The 12,552-nt window shown below is 34.8% G+C and overlaps 1 protein-coding gene across 1 annotated transcript; it reads left to right on the forward strand.

The window, feature by feature from the left end:
- The first annotated feature begins 1,220 nt into the window (after nt 1-1,220).
- On the forward strand, nt 1,221-1,753 carry LOC140877441 (uncharacterized). The gene is made up of 2 exons (XM_073280978.1): nt 1,221-1,434; nt 1,494-1,753. Exons 1-2 carry the CDS (start codon nt 1,221-1,223, stop codon nt 1,751-1,753), a joined length of 474 nt encoding a protein of 157 aa, XP_073137079.1.
- Nucleotides 1,754-12,552: the final 10,799 nt, after the last annotated feature.

Raw genomic sequence — 12,552 nt, forward strand, 5'->3', positions numbered from 1 at the left:
TATTAGAATTTAAATCAAAACTCTAAATATTCCCAAATTAAATATACTCGGATTAAAATTAAATTATCTCGGATTACATTAAATAATCCCGAATTAAATTAAATAATCCTGGGCCTTACACCATTAGTAGGAAGAGAGACGCCAGAGATTGCTGAGGACTGGTTAGAGAGGATGGAGCATTGTTTCAGAGAGTTCCGTTTCACGGATGAGGAAAAGATGGAGACTCTTGGTTTCTTGCTAGAGGGTCGAGCAAGAAAGTGGTGGAGATCTACTTACGCACCGTTTATAGCAGCAAGAGGAGCAACTACTTGGGCTGAGTTTCGTACTACTTTCCAGAGATTGTATTTTCCTCCAGCTCTTCGTCACGCAAAAGCTAGTGAGTTTCTTGGATTGCGACAGGGGACGATGACTATTGAGGAGTATCAGCAGAAGTTCTTCGATCTTCTACCTTATTGCCCGCATATTGCCGAGAGTTCTGTGGCCAAGTATGATAATTTTCTTTAGGGTCTGAACCCTGAGATTCATCAGATGGTTGTTGTTGGGAGCGACATGACCTATGAGGGTTTGGTGGACCGTTGTCGCCAGGCAGAAGACAGTCTTCGGTGAAACAGGTATATGATTTATTCTTATTCATCCAGACCGACTAGTTCTTTGGGTCCGAGATCCCAGTCTTTCAAGAAGCAAGGTGTTACTTCTTCTTCTTCTTCCGGATCTGGTGGAGTGCAACATTTTGGTAGCCAGAGGATGAGCCGGTGTTGTCAGTGCAAGAGGAGACATCCTGCAGGACCGTGCCCTGTTTCAGCCAGCGCATGTTTCCAGTGTGGTCAGGAGGGACACATGAAGAGAGACTGCCCTATGTTGATTGGAGTGGTAAGTGGTTCCGGAGGTTCCCAAGCGTCAGTACAGCAGCTGCAACATCATTTTCAGCAGCAGCCTTCTCATCAGCAGAGCCAGCAGTCGCAGCCATCGTAGCGATATACTTTTTCCCGTGGTCACTCTTCTCTACAGCCACGTGTTCAGGGGTAGGTCTTTGCACTGAACCAGGAGAAGGCAGAGGCTGACAGTGATCGGATGATCGCATGTACCTGTAGTTTATGTGGTTTTCCTGCGTATGTTTTGATTGATACGGGTGGGTCACACTAATTCATATCAGCACATTTGCCAAGAGGTATAGATTACTATTTGTTCCCTTAGACGTGTTGTTAGTGGTTTCTGCTCTGATGGGTAGCGAGGTTTTAGCTAAGCGTCTATTGGTTGGTTGCTCTTTGGATTTTGAGGGGTATCAGCTTAGCTTTAACCTAATAATTTTAGTCATTGAGGATTTCGACTATATTATTGGGATTGGTCTCCTGACTACCTACAGAGCCATAGTTGATTGCTATCAGAGGTTTGTTCAGTTTTGTCCCGAGGATGGCGAGGCATGGCATTTCTATGGTGAGGGAGTGCTACCCCAATGCCAGTGGTTTCTGCTCTGAAAGCCCGACGTGCTTTAGAGTCTGGCGAGAAAAGCTATCTTATCTATGCCATCGATGCATCTTTGGAGGGACCAGACATCCAGGAGATACCCGTAGTCCGTGAGTTTTCCGATGTGTTCCCAAATGAGATTTCAGGTTTACCACCAGTGCGGGAGATCGAGTTTGGCATTGAGTTAGTGCCAGGGACAGCGCTGATTTCCAGATCTCCGTATCGTTTAGCACCGACAGAGATGCAAGAGTTGCAGAAGCAGCTGCAGGACCTTCTTGATAAAGGCTAAATTCGGCCTAGTGTTTCACCATGGGGAGCCCCAGTCTTATTTGTCAAGAAAAAGGATGGGTCGATGGATCTGTGTATAGACAATCGACAGCTTAACCAAGCGACGGTGAAAAATAAGTATCCTCTTCCACTGATAGACGATCTGTTTGATCAGCTTCAAGGTACTTCTGTTTATTCGAAGATCGATTTGCGGTCTTCATATCACCAGTTGCGGGTTAGAGAGGAGGATATCTCTAAGACAGCATTTCACACACGGTATGGTCACTACAAATTCTTGGTGATGCCGTTTGGATTGACGAATGCTCCAGCTGTATTTATGAATTTGATGAACAGGGTTTTTCGTGACTTCTTGGATAAGTTCGTGGTAGTGTTCATCGACGATATCCTGGTGTATTCTCGCAGTGTTGATGAGCATGCTTTCCATCTCCATACTATTTTGCAGGTTTTGAGAGATAGACAGTTGTATGCTAAGTTGAGCAAGTGTGACTTCTGGATTGACCGAGTTGTTTTCCTTGGTCATGTGATTTCACAAGACGGAGTTTCTGTTGATCCTAGTAAGACGGAAGCCATTTTGAATTGGTCACGACTGACGACAGTCTCGGAGATTCTTAGTTTCACTAGTAGAAAAGTCGCAAAAGACTTCGGTTATTAACCAAAGTCGTAGATAGATAATTACCGAAGTAGTGTCACGTGAAGTAATAGGTAATGTTTTACTTCGCTTTATAACCGAAGTCGTAGCCCTGAAATTACCGAAGTCTTTGATCGGTTCATAGAGCCAAAACCGGTTCAGGATTGGCCCAATGCCGAAGTAAAAACATATATTTTGCTTCGGAAATTTCATTAATTAACGAAGTAAAAGAGAGTCGTTTACTTCGTTAATTTCATAAATTTACGAAGTAAAACATATGTTTGTACTTCGTCGATTAATGAAATTTCCGAAGTAAAGATATGCTTAAACTTCAGCAATGACATTAATTGATGAAGTAAAAGTCTTTTACTTCGGCAATTTCACTAATCGACGAAGTAAAATAATGTCTTGTACTTCGGCAATTTCATTAATTGACGAAGTACAAGCATATGTTTTACTTCGTTAATTAATGAAATTGCCGAAGTAATAGAAGACATATAGTGAAGTAAAATATTTATTTAACTTCACCATTTAATTTTAGTGAAGTAACATATGTTCACTACATTAAAATTTAGAGACAATAATTACACAATATAAATATATTTTGTGAAACTTAAAATATACTAATAAAGTTCATAAATTATCCATCTCAAAACAAAAAACATCCATAAATCCACAAGTATATCCACCAAAATAACCCAAAAATATGCATGTATCCACAAATATTTCCACAAAACTAAAAGTGTATCTATTTAGACAAAACAAAGTATTATCCCAACGTGCATGACACATTTAGGCACCTATATAGGAGTCGACGAATTCACTTCATTCACTTCTAACTTCATAAAATTGATCTTGGATCTTGGCTGTAATATTGATTCTTGATGGATCCTACAAACTAAAATGTAAAAAAAAGATAGCTCAATGTCAATAGGAATGTCATCATCTTCAGAAAACAAGTAAACATGTATTGTTTTCTTGGTGAAGTCACTTGAATATACAAAAATCTACGATATTATAGGCTTGATACATAAGATGATACGTGCTTTATATATAGGTAGTAGGCCTTTGACAATCTCTTTGATTGTCATGGCATCAAAATCCATAAAAACTAAAGATACAAGTCAAGAAATACAATAATCTTTTAAAATGATGAAAAAAAGGAATTTATCATGTATATGATTCTCATCACTGGAGTTAGACTCAAGGTGATATTTACAATCCCCAACACACTTTCTGCAAAAAGATATATATTTTTTTCAAAAGGTAGTTTCGTACTTATAAATGAGAAAACAAACTCAAATCATATACACATCTCTAAGGTGGAAATGATTCTATCAATTTTTGGCCAACACGTAGGAAAGAAAAAAAAAAGACATCTAGATATTATTTAATTATGAAGAAAAGATACACGTAAAAACTATATATATATATCTCACCTTGATTTAGTAACATGTAGCTATTTGGTAACACATCCTAGCCATAAAAGGATTGATTTTATTCTTTTCTGCATGCAAACAACTGGGATAAATACCTGACAAATCGAAAAGCATTAGGTATCAGCATTATCAATAGCTATGTAATATAGACAGGAAGGAGTCACCCATGACAAATGATTAAATCACCATGATCTGATTTGATAAAAATACAGTGATTCTATTCCCACTCAAGGATTAAAAACACCAAAGGATAAGAAAAATCCTGGGTCGAATTACTTGTCTGAGTAAATAGACATTCTTGGCGGGAAGAACGATAGCGAGAGAGGGAGGAAGGGTCAGATGATGGGCCTGAAAGGGATAGAACTATCAGCAAGATTATTCTTCGTGTATATCTCTACAAAGAAATTTTATTCTAAAATTATCTGGGAAGATCCCATGTTCAACACTAAAAAATCATTGTCTTCATCATTAGTAAAAAACAAAAAGATAACATCTGCACCTTTAGGAAATATTGATATTGCATGAGATAATAAATATCTCTCACTTGCCCTCAACTAATCAGCCACATTAGAGGATGTGTGCAACCAAAAACAGAAAAGAAGAAAGAACGAATAATTTGTTTTCAACATCATCGTTTCAACCAAAACCAATTTTTGTACCTTTTAAGGCCACATAATTTGATGATATGACAAACATGTCAATGATGAAAATCACAGAGGATGGGAACTTCCATACCTACAAGATGAAAAGTTAGATTATAGATGATACCCACACTCATTAGGTAAAATGTGTAACACACAAAATTAATTAGTCATATCTAACGCGGTCTACCGAGCGAAAAAAAAGGTATTTCACAATATCCAAATGGGAAGAGGTCTCACCAAGTTCTTTTTTTAAAAAAAATAAATATATCGGCATGAGATCAAATATAATAATGAAACATACCATCATGGCCATGAGAAAGATCTTGAAGTTACTTGAAATGATGACTATAAGCAACAACTCTTTCCACATGTGGAATCAATGCGTAAGTGAATCAATTTCAGCCATTCCATTTTAGAAGAAGAATGCAATAGTTAGAAAGAAAAGAGATAGAGAACTAAATAAGAGTCATAACACGTTGAAACCTTATGCTGAATTGAAATAGTTGCTATTAACCACTTTGTGCACGTATTTCCATCAAATTTATAATTTCAGTTTGATACTGTATCAGTACGAATTCTAGAAGTATCACATGCAAGTTTTAATATAAACTGTGTGGGTCATACTATTATGCTTTAGCCCCTCATCAAGTGGGATTTGCATCAAGAGACGCTGAGTTGCAGCTAATGCAATATCCACTCCATTTTCAAGCTCATGGATGTTTCAACAACCCAGCAATGCCACAATACTTTGTCTTACCTTCTATTTGCTCATGATCACAAAGTACGGTTCCTACAAATTTTCAAAGTTTGATTATCATAGATGTCTACCTCTAATTGTAGCATCCTTTTCTTTTTCAATTAGAAGAACACGGATGAAATGGTGAAGTAACAGAACCAAGGGAAACTATTCGAATGACATCATGTACTTAAAGCAACCTGACTCAGCAATTCATTTATCCAATAACACTTTGTTTGGTGCTTATCAGTCATTGATGATGTAAAATCATATTACGGTGTAAAAAAAACTGCATACTTGAGTTCATAACGGTGTAAAAACTATAGCGTGGGAGAACCTTTGTGGTTTTCGTCGTGGATTGTTGGTGTATCGGAGAGTCGTAGAGTCTGAGCCCCAGTAATATCCATCTCGTTATTGTTCTTGTTCTTTGGTTTCTCTGTTTCTTTGATTTTGGTTGTGCAGGTTCAGATTAGATCCAAGAAGAATAAGAAGAATAGCGGATCGAAGCTGGGCGATGAATTCCTAACAGCGGTATCAGAGCCACGGATTGGTTGCAGCTGGTCCGCCGCTGCCCCGCCTGGTCAGTCGCTGCCGCCGTGAGTCGTTGCCGCCATGAGCCGCCTTACTGGTTTGTTGGAATCGAAACTCTTGCGTAGAGTTTCTCTCTGCTATATTTGCTGGAACCTCTTTTTTCGATTTAGTAGTCTAATCGCTGGCCACGGATTTATGTGCTGAGATTACATGCTGGTAGAATCCTAGGATTTATTTGCTTGATTGGTTACTATTGTGTTTCCATTTTCGTGGTTATATTTATTTCCGCCGTGTTCTCTGTTATTTTTGTGATTTATCAGATTTTCGTGTGAAATATGTTTTGTGTGGTTTACTGTTTTTCTGTATGAAAATTTGTTGGTTTTGTCCTTTGTGTTTTTTTGTGTGTGTTGACTGGATATAACCTCGTACCTTTTAATGGTAAAACATATTTTTCAATATGGCAGTAGAAAATGAAAGGAATTTTGATTCAACAAAAAGTTTTCAAAGCGATAAATCTTTCATATTCTGCCACTGAAACTCCTGAGAAAATAGCTGAAATAGATGAATTTTCTTATTCTTATATAATTTTGAATTTATCTGACTCTGTGTTAAGGAAAGTTGGTAAACTAAAATCAGCTAAAGAAATTTGGGAAAAATTGAAAGAACTTTATACTGAGACTTCGTTGCCTACTGCCTAATAAATTGTTTTTGCTTGAAAAAAATTTTCGGTTCAAACTTGATTTGAATAAAGACTTGTTAGAGGAAGATCCACAAATCGGTTCAAACTTGTTCAAATATATTAAGCTAACTGGGGATTCAACAAAAAAAATTTCGGTTCAAACTTGAATAGATGAAAATCTGGATGTGTTTACCAAACTTGTTCAATATATTAAGCTAACTGGGGATGATCATATTGATGATTACACCCCTATTGTGCTTTTAAATGTTATTCTCGATTCTTACAGTGATGTGAAATCTGCCATTAATTATGGTAGAGATAAGATTTCATTAGAAACTGTTGTGAATGGTTTAAAAAGTAAAGAGATAGATTTAAAAACTAATAAGGGTAATAATAATTCGGGTGAGGTTATGCATGTTAGAGGAAGATCCACAAATCGTTTTCAAATATCTTCAGACAACCATAACCAATTTTCTGTTAAAAATCGAGGTAAGAGTAAGTCAAGATACCAGTCGAGGTCTAATAATAGAAAATGTTATAATTGTGGTGAAATTGGTCATTTTATTTGAGATTGTTCTAGGCCTATGCAAAACCATAATCAAGATTTGAAAAATCAGCATGATGATAATGCTAACATGACTTCTTGTAGTGAAAATTTGGGTGATGTTTTTACGGTGACTGAGATATGTGATGTGCCTAATGTGAACTCTGTGTATTCTAGTTCTTTGACTGAAAATGAATGGCTTGTTGATTCTACGTGCACGTTTCATATTTCTCCTTTTAAAAACATATTTTCTAATTATCAAGAAGTGAACCATGGGTCAGTTTGTATGGCGAATGATAAATCGTGTCAAGTTGTTGGTCTTGGTGACGTCTCTTTAAAATTTTATTCTGGTTATATGTTAACCTTGAAAAATGTGAGACATGTGCCTGATTTATGCCATAATCTGATTTCTTGTGCTGCATTAGAAGAAGATGATTTGCAGGGAAAATGGGGTAATGGAGTGATGAAAATTTTGAAATGATGTTTAGTAATTTCAAAGCCTCCAAAAGAAGAAACTTATATGTTTGTCATGCTGAATTTGATTCTCGTGTTCCTGGTAGGCAATCTAGAGTTAAGTTTCTAAATTCCCTCATTCTTGAACCTGTCACTGTTCCAAACAAGGTGGAACACTTACTTGATTTATGTTTTGATTTTGAAAAAGTGCAGAATGTGCCTAATGTGGATGAATTGCCTGCTAATCTGTCTAAAAATGTTATTGATGATCAAGTTAATGCTGATGTGCATGAGGACATTGCTGAAAATGTGCCTAAAATGATCTTTGTGATTTGAATGATTTTCAGTTAGCGAGAGATAGAGATAGAATGAATGTTAGACAACCACAATGAGCTGAAATATTTTTTCCTATCATGATGTTTACTATTATGAGTATTATGCTTGCGTTTATGCTTCAGTTTGATTGGGAGATGAAATATTTTGATGTTAGATTCAAGTATGCAGTCGCAAAAGATATGGTTTATATTGCAAAATTCATTTATTATGTGAGAACTGTGTGTTCTTATGATGAGTTAAGATTTCATCTGAAAATTTGTAAACTTTGTGTTGTCGTTGTAGTTTACTTTGTGTTTGCTACATGTTTTGATGTGTATTAACTTTGTGTTCTGTTGTGGGGCGATGATGATGTTGTAGGTGACTCTCCAAAACCAGTGAACCGACGTTGGACCAAAAGGTGGAGAATTGTTGGGCTTTGGCCTAACTTGATTTCTTTTTCCCAGTCCATTCCAAAGTATCTTTATATATTTCTTCTCCAGCCCTAAATTGTGTAAGCTGCCAGAGAGAGATAAAGGAGTGTTCTGCTTTTGAAAGAGAGAGAGGCCGTGAGATTAGAGAAAGAGCAAGAGAGGTTGAAGGTTGCTTGGTGTGCTACTTTCTTCCTTGACCTAGTGTTCTTGATGTCTTTGCTCATCCCCTGCTTTGTGCAGTTTCTGTGTGTTTTTTCTTTCTCACTCGGTCCCGTTTGGCTGGCTCTTTCTACTGTGTGTTATGTAAACCGAGCTTGGTTGGGGCGTGGGAGAACCTTTGTGGTCTTCGTCGTGGATTGCTGGTGTATCGGAGAGTCGTAACGTCTGAGCCCCGGTAATATCCATCTCGTTATTGTTCTTGTTCTTTGGTTTCTCTGTTTCTTTGCTTTTGGTTGTGGAGGTTCAGATTAGATCCAAGAAGAAGAAGAAGAATGGCGGACCGAAGCTGGACGACGGATTCCTAACAGTGAAGAATCACAAAAAACAGACGGATGACAGATTATTAAAAAAAATTGAACAGAGATCTTTTGCACGCATTTTTGTTTTTATATACTTGATATATTTGATGATGATGTTTTTGTAAAATTGCTTATTATGATGAGATCAAAATTATCAAACTATGTACATAGTACATAAGGTTCCAATTTCCTAGAAGATTGAAATTTCAAAATTCTTTGGTTTTTATTTGCTTATAAATAAAGTGAAGATTCACAAAGAAAAAAAGGCAGATGAAAAATTATTTTAAAAAAAATGAACAGAGATTTTTTGCACGTATTTTATAGTATATATTATACAAATAATATTACATTGAATTTACTATTAACTAAAATAAAATAAAAATAATTAATTTACTGCAGTTTAATCTCTTCTCAACTTATTTATTTAACAACTTTTATTGACAATGAAAGTGTGTTGCCATGTGTGTCGCACGTGTCTTTTCTCAGTTATTTTAAATGTATAAACATGCAAGGTGTGTGCAAGTACAGAGTGTCTAAAAAGGTGTCTTTAAAATTGCTTAGGCGTTGCACGAAAGACGTCTATAAAATTGTTTAGGCGTGGGACGATAACTCACCATCTCAATTTGCGTAGCTGAATTTTTACGCCTTTTCACATTAATATATATATATATATATATACATAGATGAAAAGAATGAAAGATGTCATAAATTTTGAGTTTGAGTTCGATACAACAAAATGTTAAAAAATATGAAGATAAACAAAAATAATAAACATTTTTTATGAACACTTAGATGTCCTCTAAATAGCCACTTAAACAGAGTCTGGTCGTCTACCAACTACCTATCCTTTTTTTTATAACACTAGTCGGGAGTCTCGGGACCAATTTGGATCACGATAATCAAGGGTGGATTCAGGATGTTGGCTATGGGGGTTGCCTACAATTTAACAAAATATTAAAAGAGAAAAGATAAATTACAACATCAATTATATTTAATTAATTAAGCATCAACAATATGTTTTAAACATAGTACTATTTATAACTTGAAGGAATTTGACGTGCATTAGAATTGTCAAAGTCTTCAATAATAACATTAATACAAAAATTTTTAGCAATTTCTCTTTCAATGCATATTATTAATGCATTCGAGTGAAAAGTATCATTCAGTTTGCTTTGAAACCCAATTTTGTCAATATTTATGGTTGATAATGATCTTTTCTATAATAGTTGAAGGAACTAGAAGAGTAAACACAAACATAATCACTCTAAAAATAAGGTCATATATATATATTTTGTTCTCCCTTTCTCTTGTATTTGTTTTAAATTAAATATGTTCTTTTATTTACTAAAAAAATATATATGTCTATCTTCATATATATATATATATATATATATATATATATATATATATATAGGGGTGACAAATTTTACATAAATCCCAACCCGTCCCGATTCCCGTTCCGTTCCCGTCCTGAATTTTTTTCTTCCCAAACTTTTCCCGACCCGATCAATTTTGGGATCGGGATCGGGATCGGGATCGGGATAGAAAACTCTTCCCGACGGGATTTCCGACCCGACCCGAATATAAAAATAATTTTTTTAATAATATTTTTTAATTAAAAAAATAATTTTTTTTAATTTTATGTTTTAATATTAATGTTTTATAATTATATACCATATAATTTTTTTTATATTTATCTTTTTTAATATTAACGTTGAGACAATAATTGAGTTATAAATTTTTATTTTGTTTTTTATTATTATGAATAATTATATATATATTTTTTATTAATCAAGTCGTTGTTTTAGTTTATTTGTAATGTACTAAAAAATGTTTTAGTTTTTTAGTGGTTATATATAAAGAAATTTTAATTTATTTGTAATATATTAAGAAACTGTTTGATTTTTTTCATAATTTTTTTTAAAAAATATTTACATAGAATTTTTTTTTAAAAAAATATTATTCGAGATTACCCTCTCCCGATTCGACGGGATCCTGAATGTTCGAGATCCCGAATGTTCGGGATCCCGAACATTCGGGTTCCGAAACTTCTCGGGTGCGGGATCGGGAGAAAAAAAATATCTCAATTTCTATCGGGACGGGAATCGGGTAAGGGGGTTACGGGGCGGGTCCCGACCCGATTCCACCCCTATATATGAGAGGAGTATAACTTTATAGGGTATATTAAAAAGATCTCAGTAGATATATAAATTATTTAGATATTTGGAGTTGTCTCTTCGATTAACTTATCGCTCATCTTTTTCATTTGTTATATACTGTCATTTTATTTTATATATGTTTAGAGAATAAATTTTAATTTTCAGTAAATAAAATTTATCATTAATTAAAAATAATAATAAATAACCAAATAATAATAATTTATATATTTAAATAAAAAATTAAAAATAATAGTAAATAATCAATTTTTTTTTTAAAATTTAGATATTTGGTGGCATTAAGAAGATGAAAAGAGATCAACCCCAAAAGGTAGCTCAAGAGAAGGGTAATACCGAAGTCCATATATGATATATGTAAGAACTCTATCCAATCGATATTGGACAACTAATACTATGGATGAAAATGGGTCGGGTCTAAACCCGTTTTGGCTGGGCGGGTTTAGACCCGGCTAAGCGGGTCCGAGATGAGTCTCGGGTTTGGCCAAACCCGTCCCGGACTCGCCTTGCCAAAGTATATATACATATATATATAAATTTAAAATATACATGTATATATAATAATAAATATAAAATATATATGTATTATTAATAATATATAATTATATTTATATACTAAATAATTAATATTTTATCCATAATTTGAGTGTATAATATTATTGGATTTAAATAAATTTATTTTATTATGATATGTTTAGTGTAAAAATGTATCATTATAATGTTTTTTTTGGCTAATAACTATTAATCAAGTACAAGTTGATAAATTTTAATTTGTGCGAATATTTTTTTGTATTAAATATTATCGATATATATTTGAAATTAAATTTAATGATTTTTTTTAATTTTTAAAATTTTAAACTTTAATTAATTTTAAATTATTTAATTTATGACGGATTTAATGAGTCTAACCCGGATTGGACTCGTGGTTTTACCAAACCCGCTCCAGACCCATCAAGTTTTCATCCTTAACTAACACATCTTTCTCACGCTTCAAAATGAACATCTGGAGTTTACAAGAAAATGGGTGACCCAACTATGACAAAATGAGTGATCCGTTCACGACAAGGAAAATGTCAATTAGAGACCAAAAAATAGGCATCTAATAGGTCTCTAATCGAAAATCGAGAATGATAAAAAAAGTTCGGTCTCAAATTTGAGAATGATATGGATAGAGCTGTCAAAACGGGCCAGCGAAACGGGCCAATCCGCAACCCACCAAAACCCGCCAATTGGCAAGAAGGGCCGGCCCACCAATTAGGCGGGTTGAGAAATTATCAACCCAACCCGTCTATTTGGTGGCGCGGGGGCGGACGGGCCGACCCGCCAATTTTCAGTTATATTTGGTGGGTTGGGGCGGGTTGCCCTGCAACCTACCACAACCCACCACTTAGCGGGCCGGGGCGGGGCATGCCGGCCTAACATTTAGGTAGGTTGGAAATTTGTCAACCTAACTCGCCTATTTAGCGATACGAGACGGGCCAATTCAACGTATGAACCCACTTTGACAGCTATAATTAAAATTAAAACTTGATAACGTAGGTGACTAAAATCGTAATTTGATAAGATCACGTGACCAAAAAAATTAAAATTTCCCAATTTTTTTTTAAAAAAAATATTTACGAATATAATAGAAAGGGTGTCTTGTGTTTCAAAAAAAAATAAAAAATAGAAAGGGTGTCTTGTATTATTAGCATATGAAATTAATCCC

The sequence above is a fragment of the Henckelia pumila genome, chromosome 2 (assembly GCF_033568475.1).
Source record: "Henckelia pumila isolate YLH828 chromosome 2, ASM3356847v2, whole genome shotgun sequence".
NCBI classification, from domain to species: domain Eukaryota; kingdom Viridiplantae; phylum Streptophyta; class Magnoliopsida; order Lamiales; family Gesneriaceae; genus Henckelia; species Henckelia pumila.